This window comes from Accipiter gentilis, chromosome 10, assembly GCF_929443795.1.
Source record: "Accipiter gentilis chromosome 10, bAccGen1.1, whole genome shotgun sequence".
NCBI classification, from domain to species: domain Eukaryota; kingdom Metazoa; phylum Chordata; class Aves; order Accipitriformes; family Accipitridae; genus Astur; species Astur gentilis.
Window position 1 is genome coordinate 14,848,430 of NC_064889.1, and position 18,862 is coordinate 14,867,291.

The 18,862-nt window shown below is 39.5% G+C and overlaps 1 protein-coding gene across 1 annotated transcript; it reads right to left on the reverse strand.

Annotated features, from left to right (window-relative positions):
• Window positions 1-1,356: 1,356 nt before the first annotated feature.
• On the reverse strand, window positions 1,357-16,490 carry SLC27A2 (solute carrier family 27 member 2). The gene is given in 11 exon segments (XM_049812546.1): window positions 1,357-1,534; window positions 2,619-2,749; window positions 5,327-5,424; window positions 6,041-6,099; window positions 6,101-6,240; window positions 7,800-7,890; window positions 8,239-8,433; window positions 12,167-12,291; window positions 12,778-12,936; window positions 14,207-14,416; window positions 15,995-16,490. Coding segments are annotated over 11 exon segments (1,881 nt in total). The 3' UTR covers window position 1,357.
• Between the last annotated feature and the right edge of the window lie 2,372 nt (window positions 16,491-18,862).

Genomic DNA, 18,862 nt, shown 5'->3' on the forward strand with positions numbered 1-18,862 from the left:
TTTTAAAACTCCCTGAGTTTAAAAACACAACAGCCCTGCCATTCCATCCGTGCTAATCGCTTACAGTGCACAGGAGGCTTTATGCAACCATGCTGCAAGAGCAGTTGCCCTTGCTAAGCACCTGTGGCCTTTCTCAGCATTACCTAAGGTCTGTAAATCACAAATGCATGAGGAAAGAGAGTAGGAATGATACTTCACCCTTTCTCTTTACAGAGGAACTAAGGGGCATTACAGCAGAAAGGGTCTTTATGCAGCAAACAAACTTATTGTTACAAGAGGCCAGTGATTTACATATTTTTCAAGAATAATTAGAAAAACTGGGGGGAGAAAATCTATTGAGGGCAGCCTTAAATTTAGAGATACTACTGTTGAATCAGGAAGCATGATGAGTGCTAGGAGATTATTCTGAGAAAGCACTGCTAGATGCTCGCTGCCGCCTTCATAGTTGTTTCCAGACATGTACAATTACCCCATTTTGAAGGCAGTTTACTTGACCAGATGGATCTTCAGTGTGACCCAGAACAACTATTCTCAAGTTACATAAACAATGAGTCTAGTTAATCAGAACAATTTCCATACTCTTATACAACATTAGCTAAATTCACAGTAGGGTATTTTGAGGCATGTATTACAAGGGGCAGTAAAATTTGGCCTGCTAATTCTTTCTAGTAAGAATAGATTTTTTTTATTCCATTCTGTAATATTATTTGCCTTTTTTTAAACCCTAGGGAAATCTAAGCCACACTTTATTATGAAGTATCTGGCCTGCCATTACTCTATTTGCACCCAAAGGGAAGTATGTCTTAGTTCTTATAAATTGTTCTCATTCTGTGTATGTATTATTTGGTGCATGAAAAATAAGAGGGCATCTCTGTGGCAATGGATAAAAGTTAATGTAAACATCTAATACAGACTTTTTTGGATTAGTTAATTTCAGACAACTGTAAGTTTCATTAATGGTCTTTTTAAATGAGTTTTGTGTTTTGACTTAGGGATGTAATTTTTACTAATGCAGTTGATCATCCTTTAATATGAATATAAATGTATTTGCATAAAGATTTCTTACATTGTGCCTACTTTCACATGCTTAGGTGCACAGTATTAACATTCACAGCATTAACAATACATCCATACACAGCAGGAAGGTAGGTAAGATTCAAAGTATGAAGGAGAGGAGAAGCCAGGCTAAGATAGAAGTAGAGTCAGAGAAGTTGTACTTTATTAAAACAATCTCACATTCACACTTTATTTCAGATATTGATATTTGCTAGTATTAATGAATAGGATTTCCTGGCAAGGTTAGAATAATAGATGCTTTAAAAACTGAATATTATAAAACACAGATTTTTTGACATGCTCACAATTTGAAGTAATGTTTTTTTACTGAGTTATAAATGTCCTGGGTCATTTGTACATACAGGTTTTCTTTGTCATCCAGGAAATACAGGTGATCTTTGATGACTGCTGGATTGAAACCCTCCTCCACTAGTTGTACTTTACGGTACTTAAAAGTTGCTGTAAGTTCAATGGCACTCTACAAAACAAAATTACATCTCTACTTATTAATGTCAGCGTATAATTGTGGGAATTAGATTAGAATTCCTAAATTTAAAGGGAATCATGTTTAAAGAAAATCCATACAGCACAGAAATTGAAGCCTTACTAATAGAGGTCTAAACTATCTGCATTCATCGGATAATAACTGGACTGTGGAATATGTGGGCCAGTAATTGCTCTGAATGTAAGAAGTGCTGTGGCCACAGAAACATTATTGAAAGGCTTACCTTACTATTCTATTTAAATGAGGCAGGAAAACATTAGTTTCCAGCTTTTCATCAGAATCAAGGGGTTTACTGAGAAAATTATTTAATAACGTTCCTGGATCAAAAACCAGCAGAATTTTTCTCAGAAAAGAATAGTAAAGAAAAGCAAGACTCGATGTACTTTACATGGGATGGCAAGACAAACCACTACCTTAACTGTTCAACTCTTTTGTTTGTGTAACCCAAAAGTTTAAAGATTGATTAAATAATTAGGCATGCTAGTATCTCTTCATTAGTCCTCTTGAATCATCTCAGTGAATACTCAACCTTTCTCAAAGGAGCAATGTTTATTTTAAATAAATAACTTGAGAAGTACAATGAGAGTGACATTCTTGCAACATTTTCCTAATTCAAGTTAAACTTCAGTTTAGAATGTCGCTATTCACTAGTAAAATAAAAATCTAAAGCCCCTCTTGAAAAAGAAAGACAGCTCTCTTGCAAGCTTTTTTGTGGGGATCTTTATTTTGCACAGAACAGTCTGTAGAGGGAGCTACACTAAACTGAGAACACAGCTGTGTTACTCTGCTGAAGGAATCCAACAGGAAATTTATTTTCCACCAGGAGATCTTCCTGATTTTGTATGTTAAAATGTGCCAGGTATCCTGTAACTGCTCGTGCAACTTGTTTTTTTCAGGCTGAACTGAAACATCTGAGCACAGTTCTACTTTCATGTTGGTAAACGACAAGAGCACGTAAGAGACAAGCTAGTGTCACTAGGAAGTCCATAGTCCTCATAGAAAAGAGAAAACACAATGCAGACAGACACACAAAAGCTACTTAGGATCACTGGTTTACCTTAATCCTTATAAAACGAGGTCTTGCATAGTTTGGAAGGTGATTGTTAACATATCTGTAAGTACTTTCTCCATTAAATTCACAGTTTTCCTTTAGTCGAATACATGCCATTCCTGTTCTGCCTTCATAACCTGAAGCAATAATGACAGCAAATAACTGTAGTTCATATACAAATTTGACCTTAAGGCTAACTTTTTTTTTTTCCTTTCTCCTATAAGTGAACCCTTCCTTCTAAGCCACTTTGGAAAACATACTAACATATTTTCCTTTAAACATCTAAGTGATCAGATTTTCTTAAGGCTTCAGCATGCTAGATGCCAAACTCCTTTGAAAGCCTAGCATCAGAATTATAGATAGCAGACTTTTTGAAAATCATCCTTCTTTCAAAAGTCATTGGAAAGACTTTGGAAAATCAGGTCTCAGTACTCTGAAGTCTGCCTGCAGCAGTGTTTAACTTTGGGGTTTCATTTACTTTACAATAAATCATGGTAAATATGCTTGTGCTTGTTGTGCTGACAAGCTCATCCATGCAGGAAGAGGACAGAAAGGAATAAGATCCAGTTTACCATTGCTTACTACCATATGTACAATTAATTAAGCACTGCAAAAATCCAAGTACTTAAGACTTTTTACTTTTTAAACTACGTACCAGGAGGGCTTCTTCCCTCCCCTTTTGGTGGCTGAGGGATGGGACACCGTTTAAACACAAACTTTTTGGTGTTCCTTCTGTTTTCTGGGATTACAGGTAATGCAGGAAGAAATAGGTAATTCTTACACAAAGTTTTATGTTGGAACCATATGAATGCTTTCACAGAGTTGTGTGCAGGAGGAAGTGAAAATGGAAAGTAGCACCTAGTGCTTAAAAGTAGAGCACAAGCATAAACTAAAGATGAACTGTTCTTCAGTTTCTTTTGAGTCTTGTTTCTGTTTGCCTTTAACACCATGTATTGATGACAACTGGCATTCCAATTTGTTTATTAAAAAATCTATAGTGTTGAATTAATGAGTTCTCAGGTGATGCATCCTATCACCTCCAGCTACATTACTAAGGTACAAATATTTCTGTCATGTAAAACAGACCCCCCCCTCCAATCCATTCAGTTCTAACACATATGTAGGGTGAGAACAGGTTTGAACAATATTTTTTTTTCCATAAAGTTGTTCCATAATTAGGTATTAACAACTCTTCAATGTGGTTTTACAAGAGCATTGACAATAAGAGCATATCTTCCTCATCTAGAGTGTAATCTGAGAAATACATGAAGAACTCTAGAGCATTGACATTGTTACCTCTCTTTTGAAATGTCTCCTGGGGCAGCTGTGTGCTTATCCCTACCACAAAGCAGCTGAAAACAAGACTGATTTAAAGAGAGAGGCTTTAATTTTAGATCAATAGGTGTAGCAGACACATACATGATTAATAAAAAGTTTATTTATTTGAATTAAATTCACTATTCTAATAGATCATCTTGGTTTATAAACAGCCTTGTTATCCTAGCCTTAGAAACACTGGGCATTTCTATTCTCATGTCTTTCACTTTTAGTAGAGGAAATAGTGAGTGGATCATAACATTAACAGAATCTCTCACATGTTGAATAAATGGTGGAAGGAAATGGTGGATGTAGGAGGAGTGGCATCTTTAACACACCTTTCAATTCCAAAATACTAAATTGTCATTGATGTGACCGATGTTATGATATAGCGTAGTCTGGAAGCCTTTCTGGAAAAGTGTGATACCTTATTTAATTATAGTATAATATAATTGATTAAATTATTAACTTAATATTGTTAATGAATTCATAATTAATCTGTTATACCTGTTAATATCTATTTAGTTAATAGGGGTTCCAAAATTCCTCCTCCTCCTTAGACTACTCTAAGGGCATGCAACGTATTATGCCACCTAGTCCAAACCACTTGCACAATGCAATACTCAGGATTTCAATCAAATCTAACCTTGTTTGATTTCAGATCCCTACATTACACTGTAAGAGCAGGTTCCATTTTAACTGTCCATCACAACCCAAATGCAGTGAGGAGCTAGATGGGAGTCCTGCAAATCTTGGGTAAGTGAGAAACATGGACAGGAAGGTACCTCCAAAATACAGGAAACAAGAAAGTAGACTAAAGCTATCTGTTCCCTCTTTTGTCTTCCAATATTTCTGGGAATCTACCTGTAGCAGCAGTGCTTCTGAAATTAAAAAAAAAAAAAAAAAAAAAAAAAAGAAAAAAATCTGCCATAAGCACTTAAAAGAATTTATAAAAGTTCAAAGATTTCACAGATTCTTGAGGAGTAGAAAAAAGGCAGTAAACATGTCAGAACTTCGTGCATTCCTTCAGATTGTTAGAAAGGTGAAAAAGGGAGGAATCAATTTCTTAAGCCACGTTCTAGAAACTCAAGTCCATTTTTGTTTGTCCCACTCTACAGTAATTGCAGAGCTATATTCCTGTAAAAGATACAATGTTTATATCCAAGATACTGAATCTCAAATGTTCTTCCCTTCTCCTGTTAGTAGTCTTGTCATACTAGGCTATGATTTTTTAGCTAATTAATATTGCATACATTTAAATGATGGAATGTATCAAATGCAGCTTATGAAAAATAAGCTGAAGTATGCTTACCTATACTCTGCAGTTCAGTATATTGGTATTTTGTTAATGTATTAAAAAATCTTTCGTTGAAATACTTGAAGTGTTTCACTCATACCTGGAACAGATACTCCATATACAATAACTTCTTGAACGCCATCAATCAGTCCTAAAACATCTGCAACTTCCGTTGTAGAAACGTTTTCCCCTTTCCACCTAGAAAATAAGCAATCAATAGTCATGATTTCTATGTGTATTGTGTATAGTAATCTCCAGTGTTTTAATGTCTCACTTTACAATGGGCTGAGCACCGAGCTTGAGATCAGAAAGCACTTTTGCACTAGAACAAGGAGCTTGTTATCAAAAGCAGAGAAAAACATGCCACAAAAATTCAGCAACGCATTCCAGATTATTGAGATCTCAGAAGAATTTAATACATTTAGTTTAATCATGCTTAAAATGGCTCTAAGCAAACAAAACCCCAAAATATTACTTACCTTAGATCCCATCCAAGGCTCTATTCTTTCTGAGTTTTAAAACTATCGTGAATGTGAAACCACAGTGGTTTTGTTCTATGAATGTAACTGGCTTCTGACTGTTCAAAATAGCATCCATTCATCACCCTAAGCCGAACCTGTTGTAGGCTCTGTGTGTAACTGTGAACACAATTGATAAAATACAATAGTGGAGGTGACTTGGAGCCCTCTCTTTTTCTGACTGAAGTCAGAGAAATTTCTCTTTGTCAGCCAGTAGGAAATACTGAACATGGATTCAAACCTGAGAATGAGTCAAAATTTTCTCTTGTGACAAGCATTTAAATAAATAAACTAACCGGAATGTGTCTCCAGTTCGATCATGGAAATAAATGAAGTTGTCATGGTCAATCACTAAAAAGGTCACCGCTATTAAAATATAAATCCCCTTTTTGGAAGACATCTCTTAGTTGCTTCTTCTCTGTTTGCTGTTTTGCTCCTGCATAGCCACTAAATGGTGCATATTGGGTGATTTTGCATATCAGTAGTCCAGGTTTACCTATGAAAAGGAAAAACATTTGTTTAAAAAGCACAGTGTAAATTGCCAAAAAATAACTAATTTTCATTACATCAGTGAAGTTTGCAGATGTTATAGAATTATTTGAGAATTTTGTCATAATCATCATCTTTTAAAATCAGTTGTGGAGGTACAGATTGAGTTTCACCTTGTCCTCTCAATTCACTAGCCCTCAAAAATGCCAGCAGATAATACAATTTATCACCTGCTTTTATTAATACAGCAAAAAGGAATCTCTGAGATCTTGTCTGGTAAGTGGAAAATAGTTGCCCAGTTTCTCTAGACAGCTTCATAGACCTCAGTTTAAAACATCTGACTCAATAGGAGTTATGTCTACAAAGGAAACTTACACATGGCATCAGACATGTCTCTAGAAGGTGACCATTGGTACAGGCTACTTCCACGTAACTCAGTTGGTGTGGGGCAGCCTTACTCCTCAACCAAAAGATTCAGTTGGATTTAGGAACCAAATATTGGGGTTCAGCTTGCTTACTTTGAATGGAAAATAGACCAAAAGACTGCTTAGTATGTTCTTCAGTCTTTCACGTGCTAGAGCTGGAGTAAGTTATGAAGAGAGCAGGAACACCTGTATGTTTATGTAAATTGAAACTCAACACCATTTTATATAGAGCTTTGCATGGTTGTTACACACTGGAGTGAATTTTATCTCTATACAAAATAAATTACAGTCTGTCCCCATCAAGGCTGGGATTTTACATATTTTCATGGGTTTCTCTCTTACATTACAGATATTTTCCATGTCTCTGCAGATCAGCAACTTAAACATTGGGTGCATTTATATAAATATGGAACATACGTGTGCACATCCCTCCTCATCCCAACTCAAGAGACTGCATAGGGAGAGTTGGCATAGGAGGGTATGCCTATGGGGCAGACACTTGTAACATAACTAGTATATTCCTCAGCAATGAGAATTTAACACAGTTGGCAACCTGTCCACCTGTTCCCTTATGCACAGAGAAGGTGAGCATTTCTGGCCTCACAGTAATGACTACATATGTAACAGAACACAACAAAATCAAAAAGTACCACAAATGTTTAAACACAGGTTTACCTGTGCCAATGTATAAACCCCTCCTATGAAAACTGATATTAAGATATATTACAAAAAAAAAAAAGTATTTTCATGTGTGCTTTCTCTATTGGCAATGGCAAAAAGTTTCAGCCACTGCTAGAAAACAGAACTGCTTTCTATTTTGCAAATGTTTCTTTAGTGGCATGTTAAGTACAAAGTCTGAGAAGAATTAAATAGTTCCTGCTAAAAGTCAAGATCTGTACTCAAAAATGTTAGCGTGTCCATTATTAAAACTAGACAAGTTATTAAAATCTATGTATACAGATGCTGCATTCCCCACTGTACCTTTCTGTATGTGATCTGTTACATATTTGCTAACTTGTATTTAAAAACCTGGCTTACTCAATGGCAATTCTTAGCATCCTTCTGGATAGAAGTGATGCAGAGATGTAATTTTAAAAAGTAAATATCTTTCTGAAATTTTTTAAAGGTGTTAAGTTTTTACCTTTGGGAACTCTTATGCAGTATCCATTTTCATCTCGGACTGGTTCATCTTTCTCTACGTCGTATTTAATCAGTTCATAGTGTAAGATTTTCTAGTGAAAATTTGCAAAATGTATACACACATGAATATTCAATCTTTGAAAAATATTTTCAGAATTATACTATATAGTCAGCTTTCTGTTTAACAGGAGCCGAATTCATCACACTTCAACTTGATGTGTTGAGTCTAAATGTTCTTTTGCCTGAATTAGTGAGAGATATCTGTGATATCTAGCATGGGCAGCTATAAACTGTACTTGGGGAGAATCTTCTTCCTAAACAAATTTATAACTGAGCCTTGGGTTCTTCCCAACTTGTCATACAATTAGTCTGGTATATGCCCTGGGCAACACACCAAACTTCACCAAGGACAACATGCCAGGTTTTGTTGTTATTCTTACCTTCTGCAGGCAGTTTACTCTTCCCACTGCACCAATTTTTCCAGTGTAATTAACAAAAGAAATGTTTCCTTCAGTTGATGCATAAAACTCCAAAATATTAATATTTCCAAATCTTTGGATAAATTCCCTCCAAACATCAGCCCTTAGTCCATTTCCTATGGCAAGTCTGACTCTGTGATCCTGATCATTGTTTCTCTAGAAACAAGAAACAGTCATGAATTCACATTTCTGCTGAGTGAAAGCAGAATTTCTACTTCTGGAAAACTCTGAAGAAAACTTTAGTCTAAAAGTATTGAGCATATTCTGAAGCAAAATGTGTGCAAACATCATTACAGTTAAGCTCAAGATTTTGATGTGGAAAAGGAAAGGAAATTACTGATCAAATAAAGCTATATATCGAACTGTAGTTAGTAGTTAACTTGATTTGGATGAAGACAGGAATGAATAATTCTATGCAGAAGGTCAGAATGAAACTCAGGCACCATGTTAAACTATTTTGTTTATAAGTCTTGTGGTGACTATCTGCAGAAGAGTGTAATTTACTCTGAATTCAGCAAAACGTTTGCAGGATTTCAAATGGTGTTTGGGTGGAAAAGAAATCCCTTTTGCCAGTGTACATGCAAGACTGAGCCTGCTAAAAAAATCTATTACCACACTTCAAATCACTTTTAGTAGTGCTACTCGATCTTTCTGTTTACACAGTAAAGTGATAAATGCATAGTGAGGATGGCAGTGCATTTATGCCTTCTCTTAGATGTTTATATTTATCCTCAACAATAGGAAGTACTGAACTGGGTCAGCCACTTGTAATTCATAAACATATCTAACATGCTAATGAGTAACAATAGCCTGAGAGAATTTTAGCAAAATATGGAAAGGCTCTTTTGTCCCATTTCCTGCCTTTTTCCCCACCTGTTTTTTTTTTTTTTATTATTACATGATTTAATAGTATTTTAAGGCATGAAGAGCCTTTTTAAATATATACTGGCTTCTTAACTTGGAACACTTTGTTGAAAGAATAAGACTGTTCTATCAGCAACAGACTGGATTGTGTATTTGTGCAGAATAAGTGTGTTGGCTCTATGTCTTTCAGGAAATACAGTGCAGAGGGCAATGCAGTAGATGGTAGAAGTAGAAGATGAGCACGGAACACTGGAATTGCAAAATGCTCTTTCAAGGAGCAATTCAAGAGAGAAATCTGGTCATTAAGACAAACATGGATTGGTCCTGCAGTGTCATATTCCCAGAAAAGACAAAAAAATGCCACAATAAAATGGCTACAATATTTAAATACTGTAAAACTTTAATTTTATTTTGGACTTCAGTTGTATCACTTCTGGATTATTACTGCTTTTCTGCAGAATAGTCTAGAAATGGGTGTTTAAATTTAATCTAAAGAAGAAATACGTTAATATATAGTCCTCTCTCTGATATTGAGAGATCTGCCATTAACATGTTAGCACAGCACCAAGCTTAAAGTAGAACAATGAAATCTGCTGAAATTCTGCATAGTGTCTAAATGACTTGCTATTCAGTTTTTATAAAATCTTTGTTTGTGGTAGATGATGCTCTATAACACAACACTGTACACAACACCTTAGTCTCTCATGAGGGAGACTCCAGTTGATTGGGCATTTTTACATCTGAGCTTAAATATTTTATTTTTAAATTATTCACTGGGGACAGGATGCTGCTAGGATCCACATTGTCTCTCATCTTCTTTGGTTCTTAAGTCTGTATTTTCAATCTTTCTTCCCCATTTGCTTAGTCAGATAAAGAAAATTTGTTATTTAGCTATTAATTAGTCACAGTTAATAAAAGGAGGAAAGAAGGTCTTAACAATTCACCCTTAAGGTGATTTCTATAATATTTAGACTGTTCATTTGTTCTGAAATGACTACATAAGTTAGCTGGAAATAGAATTAGAAAGAAAACTATGACACATACTGAGTTTTTTTCTTCTGTGGATACGTAAAGGAAAAAAAGTAATAGCATAGATAAAAGTCACTAGCACAATAAGGAAGTTCAACAATTAAATGGGATTAGTTAAGACAGATGACACCCTGCATCAATGTGGATCTTGCTTATACTGTGAGTTTCTCATGGAAAAGACTGTCTCTGTTACATCTGCAATAACAGGCCAAGCCCTCTTGGCACTGTGACGGTTTAAGTAGTAATATCCATTCTGTCAAGTTCTTGCATTCTTAAAATGTTAATCCCATCTTTCTGGGAGACTTGTGCACTCAAAGTAGCATGCATGTGACTACACAGGATCAGATATTAAGCTTATAAACCTTGCTTATGTAAAGGTGTTTTCTCCACTGGTATTGAATTCTACATACTGACTAAACAAAAATCATTATATTAAACAATTGAAGCTAAGCTACCAGTGTCTATCTTAAAATCTGACCTTTGTAGATAAGCAGCCACCAATAATGAGTAATCCATAAGACAGCCTCAAATAATACTCAACTTTATCATTCCATGGGCTTCAAGTTCAGCCATTCATGTTCTTTTTGATTCATAGGTTACTTTAATGGTTAAGCTAAATGTCTCTGTGTGGCTAACATTACCATACTCACTCCATTTGGAAATTGATTTGTACTTGCCTGGCAACTGTACACAGCTTTGAGATACTGGTTGAATCTGAGAATTTACAGAGTATGCCCTATGACTGTTACATTTGTGTGTGCATATATGCTATCAAGAAACACAACTCTATCAAAAATGAGTATATTAGCTCATTCTTTAAGTTTGTTTTTCTAAAAAACATTCTGTATGAAAGCAGATAATGTAGTTTTTTACTTTTCCCCCTATTTTATTTATACCAGTTGAGTACTGGCTAATTATGAATACTTTGCTAATTGGGATTTTCCATGAACTGCAGGACTGACATAAAATGTATAGTTAAGGGTGGTGATAAGTTATAAGTGTCCAGTTCCTTTAACTCAGTTTAAATCTTCTCCAGCCACACTTTTAGATTAAAACTAGTGGCCCAATCCAGAGGCTAAGTCTTCTGATTATTATAAGACTTTATTTTATTAACTGCTCATTTTGGGCTAACAACTCATGAAGAAATAATACAAAGCATAGCAGAATCTTGCTTAGATACCTAATTCCTGAGGAATCCTACTGACTTCCAGTGAAGTTATTTTATATCTCTGTAACTGACATCACAATGAAACCTCTGTATATTTGATATTTTGTACACATACATAAATTACAAAGAAACTGTAGACCTGATTCTCTATTCTGGCTTATGATTATCAAATGGTGCTAGGAAGACTGATTGATACCTACCACCTTTGTTCTTACTAAATTCTAACTGCAGTTCACTAGGCCTTACCTCTGTGAAAGTCATTTTATGCAAACACATTTTTGAAATTAAGGATTAACTAATATAATTGCAGGGATCTCAGCAGGAAAAGTGCCTATGAATAGGTGCCCTGTGAAGACAGTATGTTAAGTACATCTTCAGAGGGGGCACTCTTTAAATAATCATATTAACACTTTCACCTGGAGATCACCTGACTGTTTTGTGTTAGGACATCTTAGCTACAAAAACCCCAAAACTCACATTGCCCAAAACACAGGTCCACTGGTTCCTAGAGAACTGCTCATTTTTGGTTTGCAGCTGGAGTGCTCATACAAGGTAAGTGTTTACTCTGCCCGTTTTAACAGAATGTCAATTAATGGATTGCCATTGTTCCACTATTCAAAAGAATTATTAATTCAAGCCAAAAGGTCCTTTTTTTTTCCACTTAAAAAAAAAAGTTAATGTTAGCATGCAATGAGATTACAGACCTCATTAGGGAAGGTTTTTGTTGGACTTTTTTTCCCCCTTCCTTCATGGTTAGATTTTTAAGCATAATGTAACAAATATACCCAGTAATTTAATTACTCAAAAAAGGCAGGCAGTTAATGTTACCTGTGGCACGCTACATAGATACCGAAGCACTTCCCCAATATACTGTATCACTGTTACATTATATTGTCTGCAATCATCCCAGAACTGGCTTGCTGAAAATCTGGCACGCAAAACAATAGTTGCACCTGTGTAGAATGAAGTAAAATAAATAAAACAGAAGGAACAATTCTTATTATATCATAAGACCATATAGAATTTCCTAACACAACACTGTAGAAAACTTGTAGAATTAGGGCTATACAGCTTTTGGAATTACTGTTCCTAAAATGTATTGAAATACAATCTATGCTGAGTAATTGGTTTTACCTCTGTTTCTGTTCGTCAGAAGTTAAAGGCTATTATTGTGGATGAAGCTCTGTACTAATTTGCTCTAAAACCATGCAAAGAGCTGTCATGTAAGATAGGATATACCCTGTTTGTCCAGGTGATAAAATAAAATTTGTACAAGATGAAGATCTGTGCGGGTCATATGAAAATGACAAAGAAATGAGAATGTCTCTTGACTTCTGGAATTTCTGGTAACAGACACATACATAATCAAGTATTTCATCTCAAAGTTTGGTAGCTAGGGAAAGGCTTACTGTATCTGTGATCATATCTGTGCATGGTACCTTTCATGATACATCCATGGACTCCAATGAGGAGGGCAGAGCTATGATAGAGTGGTAGAGCAGTATACACAGTATCTTCCGAGGTAACATTGCCAGCATCAAACAAACCACAAGCTAGCATTATGCGTTCATGGTTAATCACTGCAGCTTTGGGAAGACCTGTTTAAAATCAAGCAAAAAGGTGTGCAACTTCACTTGAACAATAAACATAGTAAGACTAGTTGGTTTCACAAGGGCTTAAGAAAAGATTTGCTCTCATTCACTGATGCAAGTGATAGTTCCAGAGTTCAGGGAAGTATGCAGCTCATGTCTATGCAACACACTGGCATTTAGCCTTAGGGAGGATGTATCTTGCCCACACGTAACTTTTACGTGATTACCCCCCGTTAAGTGCCAAAATTCCCAATACTATGGTACCTAGGAATAGCAAGTACCTAGCAAATGAGGAATTGGGATTTGGAGAATCTAGCATGCTGAGCAAAGGGAATGGAAATGCTAAAACAGAGGATAATCTCAGATCTTGCATCTCTCCTGGAATTAGGTATCTCCTTGCAGCTCCGAATCATCCTAGATGAAACTGGAATTCATACTACAATATCTCTTCTTGGTTTCCCATCAGATACAGTGGAACTGATTACTTGTTGAAACAGGTGCTAGAAGACAAAATGATGGTAATGCTTGCCTATTCTCTAAGAACAGAGATGTTAGAGCCCTTAACAAGGATGAAGGACACCTGAGTTATTTGCCTTCTGTAGCCCAAGCAGGATTGAAATTTGTACTTACTTCCTTCCAGGGGAGTTCCTGCCCTAAGAGGCTCAAAACCTGAGCTAGTACGGAGGCATACCCTGCTCTTCCTAATTAAGCTATAGGTTTGAGTGCCTTCAATCGTTGTCTTCATCTTCATCCTTGTCACCCAGTTTCTGCTGTGGCTAAATGCTCTTTAGGCTAGATGCCTTTATGTAGAGCAGGTTGCAGCTCCTATACCAGCTGCAGTTTTGCACAGTGGCCATGACTTACTGTATTTTGTGCTGCCCTCACCATTTTTGGTACTCTGACACCCAAAAACTTAATGGCCAGCATTTAGAGTTCACGATCCAAAGATACTGAGTATAAGGTAGGTGCCAAGACACATACCTAGGCCAACAGTGTCTCCAGGGGTAAGAGAGAGCAGATGTCTAGTGACCTTACCGGCATAAAACTTGTATGTTTAATTGGCTTTTACTTCAGTCCCTCCCCACTGATTTAGTGCTTGGAGTCAGCCTATATTCTACATGCTTTTTGGTTTTAGATACAGATATCAAATTTTCAGTTTCCTGAGGGGGAATGTATGAGGGTAGGAATTAATGCGAAATAACAGATTCTCTTTCCTTACTGAAATATCACAACGTTGGGAGGAACATTCACATTCTATAATGTGAATTTACATTACCTGTAGTACCAGAAGTATAAATGTACATGGCAGGAGTTTTAAAGGTGATATCTGATCTCCAAGACAATGGAGTAGGCTCATCAGAAGCAGCATCTACTTTATCAAGAAAGCTCTCAACTCCTTCTGTAGCAGATGTCTTGCTTAAATAATAAACTTTAACATTTTCTTTCTTCAAGAATGGCAGTATTTCTTCAACAGATTGCTTCAGCTCTTAAAGAGGAGAGAAAAAAGTGTTATAAGAAAATTCTGTATTACTCTGTGAACTATACTATCGGTGTATCAACTTTGGCTCAGCAGCTTTCACATTTATCTGCTGTCAGAGAAATTCATGTTCAAGTCACTTCAGGATCGAGCAGAAAGGACTGAAGAGGAACAGTGTCTCCCCACAAAACTGGGAGTGACTTGATTTGATCTGATTTTCTGCAGCAGGAACAGAATTGCAGAAGAGCAATCCAAGCACATTTCCCCTTGCCTGCAGACCCTGCGGGACTCTGAGGGAGCGTACATGTGGCATCACCAGCTCCATATTGCTACCTTCCCTCTCCATCGTGGGGAAATGCTTCGGCTGGCAAATGCCCACACAAAGTTAGGTGCTGCTTACATCACCACCGTGTTTTATGCATAAACGTGAACCTTATCTTTCTCAAGTCCCAACACAAATGGAAGAAACACTGAAAAGCAGAATGAAGTGTGACTTACTGAGTAAGTAGTGGTATTACTGAAGCCTAGACTCCTAGATAGCTGTGTTCTGTCTCTCTCTATGCACATCTCCTACATGTGTCTCGATTAACCCCCTTTCTCCTCATATTCCCTCTGGTCTCTCCAACCAACAAGAGTGCATGATTTCATTTATGTGCAATGCGTAGGCTAACTCCCTGCATGATCAAGTCCTGCCTGCCTTTCTCTTATTGAAGTAGTTATGCAGGTCTCTCTCCTCTACCCACTATCAGTTGCAACCAAGATGGAAAGAATGTAGTCGTCCCTGTGGCTTTTATTCCCTTAAAGAGCTGGACAATGGGATGAAGTGAAGGTGACCAGATGGCTGGTGCAATTGTATATATGTGTTTCTTTAGGGATCCAGACTAAAAGCCTTCCAACTCACAGGCACTTTTACTTGAATAGGTAATCCACACAGTTTAAAACAAATCCTCAACACTGAAACATCATAATAGAAAACTTTCCATAACATGTAATTTATTTTTTACCACTTCCACTTTATTTCAAAGCAAAGAATAAATTAAGTGTTATTCAACAGATAAATCTCTGAGGCAATTTAATACTGAAAACTAAATCTGTTATTGGAAATTATATCTCCACACTAATTGACTAGAAAAAGCCAAGATCCACATCAAAAGTTTGTCTCAGTTGCGCAAAAGCAATAGCTTTAATAAAAGCATTACCTTTTCAAGTCTGGCAGACTCTGCTATTTCCCATCAAACAGTTCTGTACTTCTGCTGCAACTGTGGTCCAAAAAGCATCCTGGGATTACCGTGGGTGCCCTTTAACCACCAAGCTACTCATGAAAATCTAGTGAAGGCTTCTTTTAGGGAACAGGTAAGGAAGCCTCAAAATACTAGTACGGCCTAGTCTGTCTTCCTCCATTCCACCTATGCTCTCCAGCACTGCACAGGTGCTGGACGGTGCAAAGAGTAAAAGTTGGCTGGGAGGAGAGTTCTGCTCTCTCTGCCCGCCACCTCGGCGGGCAACCGACAAGCCCCCCGTGGCTCGGCTCGGCTCGGCTCGGCTCCGCTCCCCCCCGGCCGGGGCCGGGGCCGGGGCATTCCTCACCTGGGGCCGCCAGCAGCACGCTGGCCGCGCTGCTCTGGAAGCAGCGCAGCAAGGACGCGGCCCTGATGCCGGAGTTGAGGCACGCCACGGCGCAGCCCAGCTTGGCGCAGCCTAGCCAGAGCCAGACGTAGGCGGGCCGGTTGCCCATGAAGAGGGCCAGGCAGCCGCCCGCCCGCAGCCCCGCGGCGTCGCGCAGCGCCCGCGCCGCCTGGCTGCTCCGCCGGTCCACCTGCTCGTAGGTGGACACCTCGTCGCCGAAGAGCAGCAGCGGCTTGTGCGGCGTCCGTCGCGCCCGCCGCGCGAAGACGTCCAGGAGCGTGCTGGCGGGCCGGCGGGCACCGGCTCTCCGCGCCCGCCTCGCTACCCGCGCCATCGTGAGGGCGAAGCGTAGGTCCTGGAAGAAGTAGGGCCAGGCGCGGCGCAGCAGCAGCAGCAGCAGCGGCGGCAGCTGCAGGAGCAGCAGCCCCGCCAGCGCCGCGCACAGGGCGGGCAGCATGCCGCCGCTGCCGCCACCGCCGCCGGCACCCCTTCCCGCCGCAGCCGCGGCGCCTCGAGCCGAGGCGGGGGGGGGGGGGGGGGGGAGAGGCGGAACGACCGACGGCCGCGCCTCGCGCCCAGGACGGGGCGGGGAGGACCAACGGCCGCGCCGCGCGCCCAGGGCGGGGCGGGGAGGACCAACGGCCGCGCCGCGCGCCCGCCTCCTCACAGCCCCAGGGCGGCGCGGCCGCGTCAGGTGCTGCCGACCCCCGCAGTCGATCCTTCTTCCTCCCAGGCTTCAGCGCCCCCAGAAGAGCTGGGGTCTAACTGGATGGCAGTCCCTGCCCGCCGTAATTATAGGGCCTGCGTGATGACCGCTGCAGGGCATCGAGGCGCAGGAGGTGGTGGGCGCCGAGGCGGGGTCGCAGCTTCGCGGGCGCTTGCGGGCTCCCTGCATGCACGCCGTGTCAGCAGCTGGGCCCAGCGGTGCAGCTGAAGAGCGGCGCAGATTCAGGGTGGAAGGCTGGCATCTTTCGTTGCAAAAAGGACCCGTGCCTCTCGCGGAGGCTGGATGCGTTCCACGTGGGATACGGGCCATCTGCACGTCCCCTTTTGAAGCTGCAGTCACCAGCGGCAAAGGCAGCCAAGCCTAGTCAAAGCTCACACTGGGAGAAATTTAGGATGAGGCTTCTTGGCAGATTAAGTGGTGAGCCGCCCTGGGGAACGTGTTCCTACCCTCCTCTTGTACCAGCCCTGGTGCTATTCCTCACTAGGTGGTAAACAGTCTAATAGGTAAATAGTAGCTGAGCCAACTGACAATTTGGGGTGTGACTTTTTTTTTTTTTTTAATTAAAAAACACCACGTTTATTAGTATTCTAGATGCACAAAAGGAATTCGCACTCTCAATCTCTCTGTCTTGCTCTTGTCCAAGGCTGAGACACATTAGTTACTTGGACAACCTTGACGCAAACTCCAGGAATTTCACCCTTCTGACTGGACCCAGTGACCAGAACTCAGTGCTTTTCTTGGTGAAGTTTAAGCAGCAATTACTGTGAATAAAGACTGCTTTTTTTTTTTTTTTTTTTGTAATTATTTTTAATTTTATCTTTTGCTAAGTACCACCAAGGGGACAGTTTCCTGCCCTCTTGTTCACAGTTTTCTGCTCCCCTTTTATGTCAAATCTGATACTTCTCACCACAAGGTGAGTTGATTGAGATCATTGATCTGCCAGGAAACTTTTTTCTTCACCACAGGCTTTGTTTCCCCAGCCAGATAAATTCACTTTGCTGCTAGGTGAGCTGCAGCTAGCTCTGATGAAACCCAAGTGCTGGATGTTCAAGCAGGGTGGGAGGGAGCAGAGCCATCCAGTTAGTTTAGCTGTGGTCAGACCTCCCAGGCAGCTTCTGCAGTTGAAACTGGACCCAATGGATTGCAAGTGGCCTACAGCCAGTGTTGCCTTTTCTGCTCACATACTCCTCCCCATGAGCCTGTGTTAGAATGCATGGGACTGAGTGAGGAGCTGGTTCAGGGAGATAGTGCAGGTGAAAATTAACTCTTTTATACCCGGGCTAAATTCTGACAATCATTAGGCTTCAGCATTTGGATAAATTAGAGGGGTTTTACAGTTTTCTCTAGCAGCTACTGTTTCAAACTGGTGCCTCAGGTATTTTTTTTAAGAGTTGCTTCACAGCTTAAAAGCTACAAAATATTTTTGAAAGCTTCTTTATCTGATCGTAACTGCCTGGGAGGAGTATGAGAAATTAGTACACCCTGTTGGCTATGTTCACAGCCAGTCTTTCCAAAGCATTGCTGAACTACCATAACTAATTCCAGCCTCTTGCTCAGAAGAGTGTGTAGCAATATTGTGCTGTGGTCCTGCAATGGGCTTTCTGAAGAGTTTTCCTATATATCATTTTCTTCTTCAGTTACATCTCTGAATTTCTCGCATGGGCAGTGGCATTAGTGCTGTGACTTTAGTAGGGAATCATAATCAGCAGCCTGGAGAGCTAGAAGCCTCAGGTTAATTGATCATGAATGTGTCCCAGTGACATTTTGAAGGACCTTTGGCTACCTTATTATTCAGGGCTAATTTTTTTAAAAACTTGTAAATTTTCACGCAACAAAACCTTGGTTTGCTGGCAAGCTTTTTCACAATACATTGTTCTTCTAAGCTATTCCTTGAGATAACCCTTTTCCACTGACCTCCAATTACAGGCTCCTCGTAAAGATTTTCAGCTCTACAAAGATTTCAGTCATGAGCTAGCTAGCTTGCTGAGACAGTTAAATTTCAGAGGCAATATTTACTGATGCTTAACCTAGCAATGGCAACTAGAATTCAGCAGTTTAAACAGTAATTATGTCAGCATTACTAGGCATTTGGATAGCCTCCA